At 37.8% G+C, this 20,281-nt stretch overlaps 1 protein-coding gene across 4 annotated transcripts in view; it reads right to left on the bottom strand.

Annotated features, from left to right (window-relative positions):
* The window catches only part of tln2a (talin 2a), a 98,640-nt gene that overhangs the window by 26,770 nt on the left and 51,589 nt on the right, over positions 1 to 20,281 (bottom strand). For all 4 annotated transcript variants that reach the window (XM_036210978.1, XM_024295079.2, XM_024295080.2 and 1 more), the window contains exons 4-24: positions 19,393 to 19,490; positions 18,501 to 18,630; positions 18,224 to 18,376; positions 17,674 to 17,816; positions 16,744 to 16,871; positions 16,273 to 16,336; positions 16,065 to 16,169; positions 13,000 to 13,155; positions 11,727 to 11,828; positions 11,436 to 11,512; positions 9,981 to 10,161; positions 9,748 to 9,861; positions 9,536 to 9,644; positions 9,247 to 9,455; positions 8,746 to 8,844; positions 7,721 to 7,888; positions 6,339 to 6,473; positions 6,045 to 6,204; positions 4,522 to 4,688; positions 557 to 685; positions 164 to 277 (exon numbers count right to left, since the gene is read on the bottom strand). In XM_036210978.1, the coding sequence (XP_036066871.1) occupies positions 164 to 277; positions 557 to 685; positions 4,522 to 4,688; positions 6,045 to 6,204; positions 6,339 to 6,473; positions 7,721 to 7,888; positions 8,746 to 8,844; positions 9,247 to 9,455; positions 9,536 to 9,644; positions 9,748 to 9,861; positions 9,981 to 10,161; positions 11,436 to 11,512; positions 11,727 to 11,828; positions 13,000 to 13,155; positions 16,065 to 16,169; positions 16,273 to 16,336; positions 16,744 to 16,871; positions 17,674 to 17,816; positions 18,224 to 18,376; positions 18,501 to 18,630; positions 19,393 to 19,490 (2,741 nt within the window). The remainder of the gene's footprint in view (positions 1 to 163; positions 278 to 556; positions 686 to 4,521; positions 4,689 to 6,044; positions 6,205 to 6,338; positions 6,474 to 7,720; positions 7,889 to 8,745; positions 8,845 to 9,246; positions 9,456 to 9,535; positions 9,645 to 9,747; positions 9,862 to 9,980; positions 10,162 to 11,435; positions 11,513 to 11,726; positions 11,829 to 12,999; positions 13,156 to 16,064; positions 16,170 to 16,272; positions 16,337 to 16,743; positions 16,872 to 17,673; positions 17,817 to 18,223; positions 18,377 to 18,500; positions 18,631 to 19,392; positions 19,491 to 20,281) is intronic.

Below are 20,281 nucleotides of genomic sequence, written 5' to 3'. Positions count from 1 at the left end.
TGCTCTTTCCAGCCATGCAGCACCCCCGGGCAGTAATTGAAATCAATGGCTGAAAAGTTCTGACAGAATACTGGGAGCCCAGGACTTTTAAATAAGCATTCCAGGTGCAGGATAGAAAAAGAAAAAAAAACTGACTGCACTCACAGTGAGCTTTAATCCTCACCTTACAGCTCTGCACCAGCTGCTGGTGGGCAGCTGTGTTCTTGTTGGAAGCAGCGGCGTTCTGAGCAGCAGCGATCGTCTGTGTCGCTGCTGCAGCAGCTTGTTTGGCAGCATTCTGAGGAAAGGTAATCCAAAGCAAACGGTTTGTCATGGCAGCATCCTTTTTGGTGTTGATATTTGAGCTAACATGGGATTTGTCCCCACCACAAAAAAAGAATAGAATGTGTTTGATAAAGTTTTCTACTTTCTTTAAAGCACAGTAACAAAGGAAAACAGAAATTATAATAGAGAATAAAACTGGGAGCACCAGATGCTTCTAATTCAAAGTGTGCATCCTTCTGATGCAGCTCCTGCACTCCAGTTAAGGTGTAACAGATACTCTGACACTCCTGACCTCCAGCCTGTTGATCAGTTTCTTCTTGATGGCATTCTGAGCAGCAGCGTTGGTGGCCACGCGTAGACCTTCTGCCGCCTCTCTCAGTCTCTGCTGCTGATCCTCGTTTTCCGGGTACGCTGCAGCTCCCTGTGAAAACACACACCCGTTACAGCCAAAACAACACAGTCAAGACTAGGGAGAAACAAACATCTTCAAATTGTAGTGTGGAAATGTTTCATGGGGATGCAAACTCTACTTTATTTTTTTTTAACCATCAATCACTTTTTTGTTGGAGGTTTAATGTTAAAATGTTTTTTTTGTTCTTTACATATTGCAGATTCTTTTCCGTTTTTTGTTCATACACCCAGCAGGGATAAAAACAAAAGAATATTGATGAAACAGAAAGTTGAAACATTTCTGCAACTGGAGCGACAGCTAAGCCAGCCGGGATTAAGATAACAGAGTTGTCTCCAGAAAAACAGAAAAAAAGGTTTGTGGTATTTTTTATGTTTATATTTTCTTATAATATGTACAAAATGTTGTTATTTGACATTGTAGCTCATTAACTGTTTAGCCAAATAACAAATTAGCCTTTATGTTAACAGTTTTGAATGGTATCAGAAGGTTCTAAAGTGTCACTTCAATCATATATTGAACTATTTTAAAGCATTCTCGCGGTCTTTTAATTATGATTATGCCATTTTTTACTGAAATAATAAGCTTAATTTTCCTTATTTATGTCCTCTATCACCAAAAAAAAAAAAAAAAAATGCCACAAGTTAGTGTTTAAAAAAAATACTAACAGCATGATTTTCTTTGGAGCTGGTTTTCAACTTTTCTTCCGATTGTTTAGCCAATTTAGCATCACCCCTAATACAGGCATTGTTCAATGTTTGGCTAATTCTGGATTTTCTCAAATGTAAATAGATAATTTATCCTCAATTTCAAATTGTTAAGCATTCTTCAGTTTTTAGAGGCATCATACCCCTAGATTCTGGCAGCCCAACTGCAGTTCCTCTGATCTACTATCATGCCCGTTTCCTAGCTCTCGCTCTGCTGATCACCTGGATCAAGTGTGTTTACAATGAGGAAAAATCTGATTCAGCAAATCAGCAGCAAGCAGAACAGAGAGCTGGAGAAGACAGGGTAGTAGATCTCCAGGACCAGGCTGGTCCAAGGTCAGTAGAGACCAATAAGGCCCTGCAGGACTTGGAGAGTAGCTGTAGATGGCAAAGACTATTTCACTCTCCCTGCAGTTTTATTTATACTTTTATACGCCTATATGTGAATGTTTATGATGTAACATTTTACTTCCAAAGATTTAGTTTTAAAATAGCCACATATTTTCTTACAGCCCAAAACTTTCTAAATGTTCTGATTTGTTTAGATGGACATAATGCAATATTAAATCTTTTTTTATTTTTTTTTAGACTAGAACAAACCCTAAAGAAAGAAAAAAAAGCATAAAAAATCATTTAATTAGTCACCAAGGAAACGGCTGTCTGAGGTCTCCGTCTCGATTAACACAGATAAATATACAGCTGTGATAAGCCTGGTATCACACGCGCCTAACCAGCTGGAGGGTCTAATTTATTTTCATGGTGGTGGAGTCGAGTTTTTAATGTCTGTGTGATCCTGTGGACTGATAATAATGCTGATGTGCTGGGATGGCAGATGGATCGCTTGGATAGATCAGGGTGGAATAAGCAGCAAAGCCAAGACTCCCCCTCAGCAGCCGGCAAAGGAAGAGCTCACTGAAGTCTTATTCCAGTTTTTTTTTTTTGTGCTGAGAAGTTGAGATTGCAGAAGAAAATGGAGAAAAACTGCAAATGCTGCTCAGTTAAAAGCAATTCATGGAAATTTTAATCCACAAAGACTATATTAAATACTAATTGCAGTAAAAAAAAACAGGCTTTTGTGCAGACTGGTGTACTTAGTCAAGTTTGAATTACCATTGGCAACCACAGCTGTCACTGACATACTGTATAGCTGGGCTGTTAAGACATGACTCAGTTCTCCCACACTGTGAGGCTGGAAATCGGCGATGAATGGGAAAGATGGATGCTACAAATGTAATTGTTCTTTAAATAATGTGTGCTTGTGTTCATCTTCTGATACTCATGTTTTCATTTTGTCTTCTGTTGTCATTAGGGATGCCACAATGCTCGGTTTAAAACTGAATTATATGCAACCTCATCAAAACAAATGGTAGCTTGTCCCTATTGGATATCAGGATGTTTACATTTAAAGTGAAAAACGAGTGTAGTGCTACATTTAGGAAGGAATTATTATTTATTTTATTACATTACATCAGGCATTGTATGAGTCAACTCAAAGTTTTTATTTTAATGTAATAAAAAAAATGATTTTGGGAAAGTTTTAGTTTTTTATTATTACTGAAAATCAGAAATCAGTTTCTATAATGGCGAGCAATATTGGATTAATCCAGTTGTACAGTTTAGAGACAGGCCAGCTCAGACAAGCACATGACCGTTAAAGGCTCATCATTTTTCACACACCTAAGTGTGAGGGGGCCCAGGGTGCTAGCAGGGGGCAGAATGGAGAAAAGAGACGTTGGCACGCCCATTTCAGTAAGTGCTTTATTAGTCTGAGCTTTTTCTACATTCCGGTATTAAAAAAAACGGAGTTTTAATCATAAATTATTTTGTATATGTCTTCTATTATGACAAAAATGAAAGGAGAACATGTTAAAACCACAGAAAAGAAGATTTATAGGCTAATGGTCAAAATGAGATTCAGCTTCAGACCTTTCTGTGGTTACCTTGAACAACTGCAACAACACTTGGGTTTCAAACATTAAATGTTCTAACATCTAACAAGCAAAAGTTGTGAATTGAGATTAGGAATTGATTTAAAGGCCTGCTAGTGTGGAATTTTTAGAAAAATGTTTCATCCAATGGGCCAACCTAAAGCCACCTTTTTAGTTCGATTGTCCTCAACAGTTTTGTCAGTTTTATGTCACTATGCAGCAGATTTTAATAAATGTAGAAATATCCACTTAAAAGGAGCCTGACAATTATTAGAATATGCAAAGACAAATGTAGAAGTAAAGATTCCGTCAAAAAGACCGCAAAAATTTAAATCAAAGTAGCAGAATAAACCAGCACAGCTGTAACAAATACATTTTAGCTCAAAGTTCCAAAAACACCTGGTCTACATTTATCAGGCGTTTCTTTTGTTTTTTGTTTTTAGTAGAGTAGGATTGGTCCAAATTGAATTATTTTTATAAGAAGTCCCCAAGTGGTTTGCTGCTAAACTGTTCTGGTTCCAGAATTTTAAACCTGCCTCAAGAAAGAAGTTGGGCTGTGTCTTAAACATATGAAAATGAAACGGAACAGAATTGCTTTATATTTGTTTCTTATTATGTCACTTTTACCAACCTTGCTTTAAAAGAAGTAAAAAAAAAAAAAGACAAACCATTTTTATTCGTTCTGCTTTAACAGTGGAAAAAAGCAGCACAATTAACATAATCAATATCCACCTCTTTTGAATTCAAAGCAAACATAGTTCCATAGTGATGCTAAAGGTCCCCACTGACTCTCACACAGCAGAAGCAAGCTGAATGAATCCTTAGCAGCACACAAAGACACGCAACTCCTGGGACTTCGGACATCTTCCTTCTGCTGTCACTTAAAAGGTCACATCACATATACCAGAGTAACAGCACTTAAGGCCCTTTAAATCCTTCCCTTCAAGCTTTAACTAAAAGCCTTTTGCATCGCTATTCTATATTGAGTTTTCAATGTTTTTTAAGCATACAAATACCACTTAAGAAATTAATCTACATATTTAACTGTCTGCAGTGAATAATAAAATTGGGAATAAGTACAAAAATCTCTCATTTTGATAGGTTACATCCAAAGACTGCATTAAGTGTAGACATCTGCTTGCTTTCCTCCAAAATAACCAACAAAAAAACTGGAGAATGTAATTACATGCTTCGTGTTTCACTTGTCGCTCACCTTAGCAGCCTCCACCATCCTTGCAGTAGCATCTGCCAGTAATTTAGCGGCTGCCAGGAGCTTCTTTGAGTTGTCGACGTCCACCTCGGCTTCGGCATCAGACCTCATGGCATTCACCAGGTCTGATGTGGCCTGAGCCAAGACCCGAGCCTGACGTACCATCTCACCTAGAGAGAGCATGGAGAACAGATGGAATTAACGCACACAGAGGTGAGAAATGTGTCTGAAATACACATTTTAATCGGAACTATAGTAGAAACTGTGAAGCAGGATGTTGGGAAATCTCAATGAAACAAAATGTTATTTTTAGTCTTTTGGCTACTGATCACATTTAAAGTAATACAAAATATAGATAAAAAAATGTTTCCTTTTATTTACTCTTTTTGACAGATAAAATATAATCTGAAAGTCAATAAAAGGAGTTAAAAACTCAGATTCATGTCAGAGCACCGACAGATCTGCCAAAGACTGAAGGATTCCCTCGCACATCTGACCACGTTTCCAGGGGGCCAACAGTCATTCAACCCTTCAATAAGGCCACTCAGTTCATCTGAGCTGACCTTACACCCCTGACATTCTCCCCCTCTTCTTGTCCGATCCACTGGTCTTTCTCTGCTGTCAGACATGTTATCGTCCCTGTCAGCTTTTCTCAGCGCTTCCCTCGCAGCTGACAGCCGTCACTTCAGACCCTCCGCAGTGTCAGTCTCTCAAAGGAAAAGACGGAGTGAGCCTGAACAGACTCACAACAAGGCAGCAAGTTGTTCTGAGCACCGAGAACAGTGTTGAGCTACGATTTGGAGGAGCTGATTTACAGTTTCAACATATATAAGGGCCAATCATCTTTGCATATTCACATAAGTCAAATAAATAGATGTTTGTTTGTTTATTATGGAATAAAAATAGTAAATTTCACCACTATTTTCAAACCCTATAATCCCCAAATACCACAAAAAAAAAATCATCAAACGGCAACAAAATTTCATCAAAACTATTAAAAAATATCTGAAGCTCAGAGTTTAAAGAAGAATAAAGTAGAATACAACTTTATTGATCTCACAAAGGGGAGATTGCACTATAAAAATACACCATAAAAAACTGATTAAAAAATGGATGGACAGTCCTCTGCGACGAGGGTGTTCCATGTTGCGCTGTTCTTCCTCTGGGCGTGCTCGGAAGCACAGAAGTTTAAATTTAAATGTAAGTCATGGCTTTCTGTTTTAGAATGACATTTTTAAAGTTATAAAACTGATATTGTTATGTATTTCTGAGCGCAAGCAGCGCTGTGTTAACACAGCTGACCGGCGACTATTGATGATGTCATCGAGTGGGAGTGACGTCCAAATTTGAAGACACTATTTTTCATAACTTTCTATTTGGAGGGCTAAATGTAGAGGAAGAATTCAGATTCAGCAAAACTATTATTTACTCACTTGGTTAATCAAAAAGCAGCAAAACTGCATAAAGCTTCAGAAATACCTCATCCTCTATTCTGCAACATTTAGTGAATTCTCTTTTAGACTCACCTGCATCCCCCATGGAGATGAAAATGCTCTCCGTGACGGTCATGATCGTATCCGTAGCCTGGTCATAGCGTCCGATCGGCTCGCCCCTGGAGGTGTACTGGCGGACGTGCTGCAGCAAGTCAGCCAAAGCCTGACTCACCACGCTGGCTGCGGCGCTCACCTTCAGGGCAATAGATGGTTATCTGTGTAACATCATCTGTTTCTTTTTTGATCATTTCTATTTCTATTGACGGATGCAAGGTAGATCTTTTCTTAACTGAGAATTTAAGAGACAAAAAGCTTTGGGTTCCTAACCTGTTTGAGAAGCTCGCCGTCTTCTGTGGCTGACAGACAAGCCTGGATGCAGCTCTCCACCGAGCGGTCCACAAGCTTCCCCGCTTCGATCAGCTGCTCCTGGCAAACCGGGGAGCTAATGGTTGGACTCACCACCTTCAGCACACAAGGTGGGGAAAAATGTTAAAAAGAGGAGCAGGAGTAGAGAAGGATAAAACTTTCTGTTCAATCACCTGTTTGAAATAACTGAAAATAAACATCACACTTTAACTAATTTTTATGCGTTGAGTTTTTGTAATTAAACAAGAGATATGTGTTAAGATGTACGAACAACACACATGTGCAGGATGTTTGAAACATCTGGCAGGTAGTCTGAAAACTGGCAGCCACAAGGTGTGAGGTCACACTGAATACAAACCATAAACCTTTGCTGAAGTCAGTTTTTGACAAATTAGTAGTTAAAAAAGTTCACTTTCTTTATTTCTTACAGCTATAGAAACTACAAATGGAAAGGAAAAAAGATCTCTAAGATGACTTAAGCAGATGGTTCTCATCACGCACTAAGCACAGAAGTAGAGATTTGGGAGTAGCACTTTAAACCAGGAGCCACAACGTCTTAACTACAGACATTGAGGGTTAAAAGGTCAGACTTTACAAATGTAGACCGAAAAATGCATTGCTAGTTTGTTGAGTTGAAGTTGAGTTTTTTGCTAAATATTTGCAGAAGTATCTTTATTCTTTTTTTTAAATATACTTCCTATATGACATTTCAGCAGGTTAGTACGGCAAAAGAAATAATTTGCAATTTCCCCATTGTGAGACTAATAAAGGTTTCTTAATCTTAATATCATTAAGGCTGGGTCTAAAGAATCGGTTAATTGATATGAATCGATCAGAGTCCAGTAAACAAATAATTGATCCATATAACTTTGGATCAATCTTTATCTAATACCTTTTGTGCCCCCCCCCAAAAAATCATTTTCCGGTTTGAGACATTTGTTTACACACTGTTAGTCCAAAAAAATGGTTTCGACAAACCATGTTATTGTATTGTGAATTAAAACTGATAACTTCACAAATAAATGTTAAAGTGTCTGAACTGTATCAGGTTTTGGAGCATTTTTTAAAACAAATATAAATCTTAAAAAGTGTGTTTACATCATTTAAAGATTACCTTAGTATTTTTCTATAAATATAACATATAAATGTGTCAAATTATGTACAAGAATCAAAACTGAATAGAATTGAATGAATCAAAAGAATCTGAAAAAAATAGTGAAATGAACTGATTCAGGCCTCGATGAATGGAATTTAATCAATTCTGGGAATAATAAGTGATACCCAGGTCTACATGTCATATGTATCAATTCTATTCATTCATTTACTTATTTCACAGTCCTTACCTTTGCACAGGCCACCAGCTGGGAGGTGGACAGGGCACACTGTGTGGCGGCAGCAATGACCCGGTTCTGCAGGACGGTGTCTTCTGCAACCTGAGCGACGTTCTTGGCCTTCAGCACCAGCATAGCTGCGGCATTGGCCACAGCTTTAGCCAAGTTCATTAAAATATCCTACAACAAGGAACAAACGCTGGAATTATTATAAAAGTGCTTGCAAACAACATTTAGTCGTCAGCAACAGTCCATAAAAAGCTCAGGCATGTCCTAGAATTCAGCAAAAATGTGTGTGAAAGCTGTGAGTTGAAAATAAAAAATACTTGTAGCTGTAAGACTATCAGGTAAAAAGCTATTTCTTATTTAATTAAAAACAGAGTGATGTTCAAAAAATTACATAAACAACATCTAAGTTCTCGGATTATGATCAAACCTTCAACACCAACAGCTGCATTCCTTTAAGACCCACTCCAATCAAAATTGAGTTTTTTGTGTTTTTAACATGTTCTTGTGCCATTTTCCTTACAACAGAGGACACATTTAAAGAAAATTAAGCTTAAAATTGCATTTCTGCGTAATTCTTTCTTCAAATTGTTTTGAATCGGGAGCAGACGAAAAAATGCGGTTGATGAGGGGGCGGGCTTATTCCGAGTCAGTAGTCCCGCCCACAACTTAGAGGCAAATTTCTGATGAACTACTGCCGCTAAGCAGAAACTTTGTCCTAGAAAATTATACATTAAAAAAAAAAAAAAATCCTAAAATAGCATAATCATAGCTAAAAGACCACCGGGAATTAATGTTTTGAGACTGTAATGCATAGATTTCAATTGTCTTGCAAATCTGTGTAGCCAACTAAAAACAGCTCATTGTGTGAGAAAATGCAGAAAATAATGAACTTCATTTCGATCCCATCAAGCCTGGATGTTCTGGTGAAACTTAAATACAACTTCCCTGTGAGACTGGTTGTGAGCAAGTCAGCAGAACCTGACACACTTTAAGTAACACTGATGACACATGGCAGACTAAGGAGTTACCTGGAACCTTTCGTCAGTTTCGTTCTCTCCAATCTGGCGCAGGAGGTCCCCGCTGGCCTGACCGATGCTTCCAGCTGCTGTCAGCACGGTCTGACGGGGCTAGACACACACAGACACACACACATATAACAACCACGATCTTCTTGCACCACCTTGTATCATGAGAACTGGGTTTCCTTTCACTGTTGCTGTAGTATCAGTTGTTTACTGTGCATTAAAATAGTCTACTGACGTAACTTTCATTTTAATTGTCCTTCAAGGTTGACAGTTTCACACAAAATCGTAAATATAAAAGATAAAAATATGAAGCTTACGTCATTTATCATTTTGCACCCCCATTTTAGTCTCTTTAAACACAATTTCTTACACTTTATTGTTTTATTACCACATTTAAAGTGGAATCTTCTGCTTTGTAACAATTCATACATCCACATTCTCTCTTTATAAGACTAATTGTACAGTAAAATGTATAAAAAAGAGGTTTGAAGTGCCTGTGCTCACCTCTCCAGAAGCTGGCTCCACAGCCTTCAGCAGGTCAGACACAGCCCCCGCAAGCGTCCTGGCGGCCTTCATTAGGTCGTTGCCTCCTCCCACGTCGTCCTCCATCAGAGCAGCCAGGAGCTTCACACCCTTGGACATTTCCGTCAGGTTGGAGGAGATGGTGGTGATGGCACAGCCCACTGCCGTATAGTCTGTGTCTGTGGGATCACCTGAGAGGAAATGTGTGAATTATAAATGTAAACCAAAAGACGCGCGTTAAAACAAAGCTCCTCAGGAAACAGTCACTAACCGGCTGTGAGGTTCACGACGGACGCCGTTCCTGCAGTGATGGCGTCCACCTGGGAGTGAATTTCATGCTTGGATTCATCCATCTTGTTCTGGATCCACACCTTAGATGCCTAAACAGAGAACACAAATGTTGAATATTATATTGATAACTTCAAAGTCCTGTTATGAAAATTGGTAAGCAATAACACAAGCAGTAATCGTGGTTGTTTATACCATATCCTGCCCGAGCGGTGGGAGGTTGTCGACCTCTCCCAGGTCTATCTGGGCCTTCTGCACAGCCTGCATGCTGGTGTTGATGGTTCCCATGAGAGCCTGCTGGGCTGAACTCTGCACACAAAGAAAATCAGATGCAAAACTTGATCCAGTAGTGATGTTTAAATTACCTTCCCGTCACCTGGAAGCTAAACCATTAGCATTCAAACATCAACATGCGTTGCATTTCTTACCAGTGGTGGCATGTGCCCACGATGCATCTGGCCCATTGTGACCTGCTGTTGAGCAGAAGGCATGGTTCCCAAAGTGAGGGACTCTGTGCCGATGGAGCCGGACCGGATCACTCCGGGCAACGCCACAGAACCGTGCTCCACCCGGCCCACACGGTTAAACTGTTGCTGTAGGATGGTGGACCTGTGTATTTAAAAATCAGCATCAATACAAAATATCAAGGAAAATTTTCATTTTTCGGCTGCTCCCTTCCTCGTCCTCGCTCACATCAACACTCTTTATCCTTGCTGTGGCTGACTTTCATTTGAGCAAACCTTCACCTTTCTAGATGTTCCTCCACCTGCTCCCTCTCTCACTAAAAACCACAATGTCATCTGCATACATCATGGTCCACAGAGATCCATGACTGACCTCCTCTGTTAGTCTGTCCAATTCCACTTCAAACAATATGGAACTCAAAGATTATTCTTTGTGGAATCCCTACAGAGAATTCACGTGTATAAAAAGGTTATATAAATATGTCAATGATTTATTTATTTGTTTTAAGACTAAATTTTAGGACAAATTTGGTCAATTAAAAAAAGAAGACAACAGTGAAAGTCGTCATTATTTTAGTCAGGTTTTATTTAGTTCTCCTGAAGATGAAGTTGAGCAGAGTTTTGAATTTATAATCTTAACAAGTCTTTCAACAAGTTTTTTCAAGTTAAAACGTAGAATATTTTAAGACCTTTTTAAAGACATGTATGCCAAAAATTAAAACCAATTTCTTGGTTTACTTCCCATTTTATTAATTATTTCACTTTTTTATTTTATTTATGTCAATTTTATGACAAACTGTCACTTTTTCTCTTGTTGTTTGTGGTCTGATGCGTTAGAGCTCTTCTTTTACGTATTTTTTATCAAAATGTCAGTAGATTTTGAGCGTATTAGTGCATAACAACTGGTTTTCCAAATGTTCATTAAAAAAAAAATAAATTTTTGACACGAAATGAGAAATGGAGAAGTTTCAGGCAGCAGTTTTTCAACGCTCAGATATCAAATTTCAGGACTTTATAAAGGCTTTTTAAGGTATCATTTCCAAATGCATAAATTAAACAATTTTAAGGCTTTATAAGACCACATGTGAAACTTGTCTTGAGTATCAGATATACAGATAAAGAGAAAAAAATACGACAACAGATGAAGGAAGCAGTGAAAAACTGAAAACCAGGAAGTCATCCCAGTAGAGGCTTAAACAATAATTGTATTAGAGGAACTCGGACAGATGTCTACCAGTAAAGAGATATACATGTAATCAGAAATGAATTAAGCCGAACATGACTGTAGCTTGGAATTGAGCTGCAGATGAAGGAGTCTGTTTGTTTTACTCTATATGCAACCCTTTTGTCAGAGGAGCAATACATTTTTTTGTTACTGTGATGCATCTTTATTTATACATTTATGTACTAGCCACATACTTTTTCGGGGATACTGATTCTTCCAGCATGGTCGACTCCTCATCACCTTCCAATCCAAAGCGGTCTTTGCTTTGTTTCTGCAGAAAGATATATCAGATGCATGTTTTTTTTACCCTGGGGAAAACAGGCAGGTAATATTTGCACAAAAATCAAAATGCATGCACAAAGCTGCTGCACAATCCCATCTGCTGAAATGCCCTTTATCTATTTGCAGCTGTAGGTGAAAACAAATCGAAAAATTCATCAGCCAGAGGGACGGATTTGATTTCATCTAAAGAGGGGACGTCCTACCTTTTTGAGGATGATGTCGATGTAACCTGCAATGAGCTGGGAGATCTGTTCCCCTTCAGTGGTCTGCACAGAGTAGTAGCTCTCCTGATACTCCCCAAAGTCCTATAAACAGAGTCCCATCGTGAGCATGCATTTTGCACTGAAGTGCAATGAAAAGTAACCAGCACAGTGCTTGCACTGTGTACAGGCTCAGGATTTAGTGTGAGGATTAATGTGAATCCATGGAGACAGCTAGTCTCAGATGAACACCACACATTGTGTTGGTTGACGTCAAGCTGCTGCAGCATGCAGAGACTCAGATTAACCCAAGAGCCATCTTTGACTGGATGCAATGCAGGAAATTTTGCATCTTTCTTCCCCATTGCTACTTCTAAAAAAGTAATATATTATATTCTTTGAATTTAAAGCAAAAAAATAAAGATGGATAATTCTATTTTCTATAAATAAATATTTGTCATTACTCCTTTACAAATATGACATTTACCCGTTTCTCCTCCACATGGAAATGACAAATTAATCCCCAAATCAGGGTGACATACACGCAGACTAAACAGCGAGGCACTTCAACTAATTACCCTTGGCAGATCTTTTAGATCTGCAAGATTAGACTCATGTTGTTGCTCAACTCTGACAGCTAACAGAAGTAAAATATTGACAAGGAAGCACAAGAGGGTTTTCCAAATAAATGTGGTGCATGATGAAGCAAAAGGGCCTTGCAGGATCACCTCAGCTGTCTGATTTACAGATTGCTTTATTGCCAGCCCATCACTCTTAGTTAGCAGAAAGTACAAAATGTTCAAGCAAAAAAAGATAACACAAATATTACAAGAAAGCATAAAAAGGGGAATTCTAGAAGGCTTTCAGTCCCACTTTGATCATCTTTTGATCAATTTCAATAACACTTCCAGAGGAATTTTAACTATGATTAAGCCATTTTCAGGCAAAACTTTGAGTCCTTTTATAGGACATAGTTTCTGCAGAACAGAAGTTCATTAGAAATTTGCCTCCATGTTGAGGGCGGGACTATTGGCACCGAGTAAGCCCACCCCACTTCCCATCATCCATTTATTATATTCTCTCCCACTGGCTTACAGCCCCTCACAACCCCATGGTAACATCACTGATAAATAAAAAGAATGGCGAGCAATATCAGAGCTATTCAGACGTACAGTTTTTCCATCATGAGAATAATTCCACAAGAACATGTTAAAAACACTATTTTCATCTTTTTAAGTGAACACAGAGAGTGTGTGCATGCATGTGTGTGTCTTACCAAGGTGAAGCTCTTGGGTGAAGCTGCCCACCTCTTCACAGTGGTGAGTGGCCACTCCTGAACTACATCTTTGGTTTTCTCATCCACCCTCATCACAGACTCTTTGGTGATGCCCAGGAGGCGCGGGACTAGCTTGTTTTTACTCTTCATCTTTTCCTGAAGAAACAAACCACACACGAATAACAATCTACTCCATACCCTGCATAGATATTCAAGAAATATGACATTAAAAGTGTTTATATTCTGCAAAAACAGGGCCCCTAAAAAGAAGTTAAAAATTCCTAAAATGTAAAAAGTTTTGTTAGGGTAACAAAAGGGCTCTATACAAGAATTCTTATTTTAAGAAAACATTTTATTAAATAAAAATTATTTTATGATTGAAAATCTTTCCTAACTAGAAAATGTGCTTTTCCTGCGATAATGCTAGTGTGAATGCTTTCTGCTGCATATGGTTGCAAAAGATGCTTTGGCAATTTAAGAAATTGCTAAAACAATTTGCTGAATATGCTAAAATTATTTGCATGATACCCAAAGGTTTTCTGCTTAATCCAGAAATTAACCTAAAAAACCTCAGTAGATGCCAAATTTCCCAAAAATGCTGACATGTTGGATGTTGCTAAAATATGAGTTTGACTCCAAAAAATCTTAGTACCGGTAGATGGCAAATAAACCAAAAAAGCTAGCACGTTCCTAAGATATTAGTTCAACCCAAAATTTGTCCAAAACACCTCAATGGATGCCAAATTATCCAAAAAGACCAAGACTTTGCCAATATATTAGCTTAACCCCAAATTAACTAAAAAAAAAAAAAAAAACATTAGTGGACGCCAAATTAGCTAATAAAGCTAACAAGCTGCTAATAAATTAGCTTAACACCAAATTAGCTAAAAAAAAAATTATAAAAAAAATGCATAAAAAACATGAGACGGATGAATATCAAAAATACAAGCACGAATGTCCTAAACATGGTGAACTTTTTGACACCATAGTTGCAGAACTTGAAAAGTGCAAAAAAAAAAAAAAAAATCGTAAAATTTCTTTTTGACTTAACATTGATAGAAAAATCGCATAAATTACGTAATACGTTTGCATTATACTTACAAGCTGAACGTTTAGATTAAAAGATTGTAGAAATTACATAAAGTGTTATTTAGCTTTTACGTGTCAAAAAAATGTACTGAAGAAAAGTAAAGGAGCAGGAGAATCACTTTAAGCATTTCTTAAAACAAGGGTTATTTTGCTTTCTTAAGATTAACTTTTTGCATAGTGTCAGTTTGTACTCTATATATGGCTGCTTGAGATGTTAATGTAGTTAGTGACCATTATTTATATAATATGCATAATGAGCTTTGCCTCTTGATATACTTAATTTGCATATATGTAACATGAAGTATCTCCTTACTCCTGAACTTTGACAGAAGAGCCTTTTGTTTCTGGGTGGGGCCTCTGTGGCATCCACTCCATTAATTGAGGCTTGGAGGAGTCTGAAATTTGGGGTCATCTGCCCCTGTGCTCTGCCCTGCACTCTGCATTGTCCTGCAGGGAGGGGCTGCTCATGCTGACAGCGTTTTGACTAATCAGTTACTATTACACCGACTGGATTAAACCCTCATTAAGAAAATTACTAATGTGAAAGCATTTAATCAAAACGGCAGACTTAATAGTTTCCCGATGATGCATTTTAAATAATTGTATTTTTAGAATAGAGACATTACATTTTTTTAATCAAGTCCCTGAAGTATTTTATTAGCAGGAGAGATGTAGTTATTTGAGCGACAAAGGTAACCAGCCACAACAGGATAGTAATTAAAATATTTTGACTTAATCAGGTTTTTGTCTGCACCTGAAATCCCTGAGCATTCACTCTTCCTCCAATGTTTTACTCATGCGTGCCTTTCCTCCGCGGCTGCAGAGCAGATGGACAGAAAGTGATGGGTTGTGACGTGAGGGCAAAGAGGTGAGGTGTGCAAAAATTCTGGAGGCTATTTGAACTTTTTGGGTTCTCTAAAGGTTACAGGCAGGGTTTCATTTTTTTTTTCTTGGGATGTTTCTGCTGTCAATGATCCAAAAGCCAATAAACCTGAGCAGATGTGATCCCAAAGGTGAAACCGAGATTTAAGGTTTCAGTGGTTTTTAAAGGAAACAAAGCAGAAATAATGGAGCTATGCTCAAAGAAATACAGAATTAGTAAAGCTTTGAGGTTAAAAAAACATCCTTTTATAACCTTTGACCTCTTCTTTGATCAAAAGCCAGGAAGTGCTTAACTCAATCAGAAAAGGACAAATCCTTCCTTTTATGATGGAACATCCCTTTTTCCAAGTGTGAAAGGAAGTAAAAAAAAAAAAAAAGGTAGCAGGAAAACACTTTATGCAGAGACTTAGATTTCCCCTGACTTTATACAGGATGTGTTCTCTGCAACACTCCCACACATTAAAGGAGTTATCTGTCACTCTTGGCACAAGCTGCACTGATCAGCTGGTATCTGCAGCTGTTGGACCTACTCTGCCAAGCACCACAGACATCAAACTAGTTAGTTTGATGCCTCCCAGTAAAACGTATTCCTGTCAAAAATAAAAAAAACATTCAGACACAGAAACTGGTCCATCCAGAAAAGCGTGTGCTGCCTGCAGAGGTGCTGCTGATCGTGCACATCTGCAAACGTGGGCTTTGTTAGTTATACAAAAGATGCAGCAGATGTCCAAAAAATGCAAAGCATCCGTGTCTCAAGGGAAGGGGGTCATTCTTTAGAAATTTTGTAACATATAAACATGCAAGGGTTTTTAAAAAGCAGCACCATTTTTTTTTAAATAATTGACAAAAATTTGATATCACACACACTAATATTTTTTAAACCCGGAATGTTTTGCAATAAACATAAAAGATCTGCAATCTCCAAATGTGAAGATTGAAGACTTTGACTAAAGTTTATGCCAGTTCCATTATACTGTATATACAATCTCTTTAAAATAGTAACAAATAAAGGTAAGCGGAAGAGTCTGAGACTTTTGATAATTCCAAAATAAAGCTTATCAAAATATAACAAAAAAGAAAAAAGTTTAGCTTACCTTGACCAAGAAGAATGAGACTCCGTACGTACGCAGGGATCTCGCCAGTTTGACATATTTTACTTTAGCTTCAATTTCGGTCATTTCTCCACAGTTTTTGTGCTCCTACAGGTTAGATTTTTTTTTTTGAAAAATGAGCATCCAAGGACTATGACAGTGACAAGATTTACGTAAAACAGATACAATTCTGACAATAGTGTGAACCTACCTGAAAGATCTTCTTCTCAGCTCCTCTCTGCTTTATATACTCTTTAGGAAGAAACTCCTTTAAACTTTGAAAGGAGAAAAAAGTGCAATTAGTTTACTCTTTCTTTCACTATTCTCTTTTGCTACTTTCTTGTTTCCCTTTTTAATCCACTTGCTATAGCTGAACATATACTTTAAAAGTGTTTTTTTTTCTTATCTTTGAAACAAATATACATAATTTTACTTTTTAGACTGCATATAATGAATACTTATTTCATACAAAGGTAATTAAAGTGAAGCTTTAAGAAAAAGAAAACGATCCATGGGACTTTTTCATACACAGACCATACTCATACTTTCATACTTTAACATTGATTTGGACATTTTTCCCTTTTTTTTTTTAAATAATTACAGAAAAAGTAGCAAAATTAGAAATGAAAATGAGTAAATTGTTCACATGTACGTCTAGAATGAACTATAGATTTGAGCTTACTCTAAGAAGCCGGGCTTGTGTTTGTGCTCTATGTGAGGTCCAAACTGGATCTGGGCCTGAATGCCTCCAAACTCACAGGCTTTGTCAAAAGAAACTGGATGAGAACCATTAAGGATATCATCCCGAGCCTGAAACGAAAACATTCAGGAGCGACAGAACAGAGAAAGTTCTCGTCAAACAGAATATACCTTTAAAACCTCATCCAATACCATTGTTTGCTATGGGAGCCGAAAATGGCCTGCCCTACATTTTACCATTTTTTCGTTAGAACGATATCCACAATCTTGTCATAACAAGAAAAGAAAATCTGTTTAACGAGATAATGAAGAATATACTGTAGTGTGTATTTTGTCAATCTAAAGTCAACCTACAGTAAAAACTACACTTAAAAAAATAACTATTTCCTTTGCTGAGGTGAAAAAATTGAATTCCTTGGATAATGACCTGAAAAAGTGTTTAAGTATTGTTTGTTTTAAGTTTAAATGTAAAAACAAAATGAATGATTTGTATGCAGTATGATGTAAATATAGTGTTCCAGATTGTACTATTGTTATCATTATGGATTTTCATTTTGTGTTTGTTTTGATTATACCCACTAATTTAGTCATCTATTTGTGTCATTTAAAATTATAAGAATGGGGTAAGGATTTAGAAGACTTCATCTTCATCTTTTGGAGAGTGTTTTCTTCTGCTGTTTTTGTTGTTAACCACAAAATAAAAAGACTTAAAACAGGTAAAGTCTGACGGACGCTACAGTATATTCTTCATTATCTCGTTATCATTAAAAAACAATTTAAAAAATGAGGGCATTGCCTTTTCAGCTTCCTTAGTTGCATTAAAATACAGAAATATATTTATCATATTTATCTATTATGGATATACATGATATATTTAACATGATCAAGCTTCTTAATAGAATGAAGATCAGACCTGCACATAGAGCAGGTTGAGCTGGACCGGGTCTCGAGAGTCTACATTCTGGTCTGAGTAGAAGAACTTGCGTCTGAGCAGAAGAATCTCGTTGTCGTCCACTCCCTGCTCTCTGAAGGTTCTGCTGTGATCCAGCCAGTTCACTGCAAGCACAAAAGAAAATCAGAAAACGCCTTCCACATCATCTCCCACACCTGAAATATATACATAGAAGATGTTTGGATACACGCAGGTGCAAGGAAACCCTCTTTTATAACAGTTCAAGCTTTTCAGAGTCTAAAATGAAGGACCGATTTGGATACTTCTGTACAGAAATAGGAATAAAGAGATGAAAAATGGGAGGAAAAGGTGCTATTCTGACCCGAGGTCAAAAAAGGAAAATGTGCTACTCCCAAATTCCAGTGAAGGATGACAGATACCACAGACGGCTGTGAAAACGGGCTTTAAAACGGTCAATATGATCTGGAATTTAAGGTCCACCTGCTCATCTGGTATAAGACGTTTTTCTTAACACCTCTCACTACTTTTAGGTCCTGGTTCCTGAACTCACAGTCGTCGTCTGTGTGCAGCTTGGCTTTCAGCTTCTCCATCTTCCTCTCATCGCGCAGCAGCGTGCGGTCCTTCTTCAGCGTTCCCGTTCCGTCTTCCTTCTTTTCTTCCACCGTCTCCTGAATCAGAGAATATTCCTCATAGTTCGTGATACCTGGGAAGAAGAGAAGGAAAACTGTATTAAACAGAGTTAAAAGCAAAAATTCAGTTTTATCTTAAAGTAATTTGGTGATTAAATTAGAAGAAAAACTTAATTTAGACGGAATGATCAAATGTACCTATTCTACTGCATATGGTTACAAGCAGCTCCCCCACTGTTTTGGAGTCATCCACCATGATGGTTTTGATGGCGCCGTCCAACATTTTGATTTTCTGAGGTCTTTGCTTCTTCTTGTATTCAAGAATGTCCTGCTCAAACACAAACGTACAAAACAAATGAGCCAAATCATGAAAGTTACAATCTTTTCTTTCACAAACTGAAGACGAAAAGGGACGCCAGAGAAAACAGGTGGAAGTATCCGGGCTGCACGGCAAGAACTGGAGAAAAACCCTATTTAACGGCTGCCGATCACCGTCTGCTGCGCCCCTTCCAGTCACAACAAAGAGGTGAGATTTGGTTCAGAATAATTGGTCACAGTCGTGCCTTCGACCTGGCATGGCGGTGGATTTGGAGGAAAGAGGGGGGTGCTCTTTAGCTCTTTAAAGCAGCTGGACCAGAACAGCAGATGCACAGAAGCTTAAACAGCACACAGACTTTTAAACAAACCAGCGATCCAACCACACCTGGCTAGAACTGTGGTTTGCGTCTCTTTAAATTCCATTTTCTCACTTTGCCTGTGTTTATTAAGCTACAAATATCTTCGAGTACTTCTTAAGGAATTGTAAATATATTAAATAGGCTTCACTAATGAGCAGCTTGCTCATCTAGTTGATCATTATATAGATTTAGATGTCATTAGATAACAACTTTTAATTAAAACATCTGGAAAATCTGAAAATCAACGCTGCTTAACAGTTTTCCAGGCTAATCAAACATCCATTTGTCTCTTAAGTGTTTTTTTTTTTTTTAAGTGTTCATTTAGCCCATTACCACTCATCACCAGGCAGAGCGGACGCCGTTACTCATGCTATGACTCAGGGCTTGTAGGTTCAACAGAGCGATGCATTTACCCCATTACGGAGCATGTAATAGTCCAGTGTCCTTCCAGACTCCAGCCAGATGCCTTTTCTGGGGTCTTCATCTGATAGAAACAGACCGTAGTCGGATGCTGGAACAGTGGGGAGAAACAAGTTCATGTTAGACTGTCGTCATGTTTCACACCCACTCATTCGTAGTTCATCCCAAGTAGAGTCAAGGAGTTTGATGGGATCACTTAACTATTTAGATTATTATTTCCAAAACAATCTTAAAAATAAACAAAGATCCTAACTGTTTTTTACCATTTAGGTTATAAGTTAAATAACTGCATGATTACCATCGTCATCTTGCTAAAGTGGTTATGACACTGCTGAAGCAACTTTTGATTTAAAATTTGTTTCAGTGAATGTGCAACTTACATCTTCATTTGACAGTCAGGGTAATCAGCTGCCTTTTAAAATCTGACTCATTCACAGAGTGCAGATTATATAAATGGACTTCACAAGGTCAAGATCAATGAGAGCAGAAAACACGTAAAATGAAGACTGAAGTTTCTGAGAATATTGACATCTGTGTTGACACAATGACACAGAAGTTTAAGAATAAAGTAAAATTCAATCTCTAGCTGAATTTAAAGTTCCTCTCTGATCATCTTTTTATATTTTTCAAAGTGTTCCCAGTCATCTCTTAAATATGATTTTGCCGTTTTTAGCCAAAATCCAAAAATCTGTATCGATTTCTAGAACATAGTTTCTGCAGAGTGGCATTAGTTCATTAGAAATTCTCCAGTTGTAGGCTGGACCGTTAGCGTGGAATAGCCCCTCCCACTTCACGTCATTTATCTGTTTACTCTATCTCGCTACCTTACAACCCCACGCTTTTGATGGTGAAACAAAAATGGCGAGCAATACTGGAGATATC

The sequence above is a fragment of the Oryzias melastigma genome, linkage group LG3 (assembly GCF_002922805.2).
Source record: "Oryzias melastigma strain HK-1 linkage group LG3, ASM292280v2, whole genome shotgun sequence".
Lineage (NCBI taxonomy): Eukaryota > Metazoa > Chordata > Actinopteri > Beloniformes > Adrianichthyidae > Oryzias > Oryzias melastigma.
Note: the sequence above shows the minus strand (reverse complement) of the source record. Positions and strands in the feature narration are given on the sequence as shown.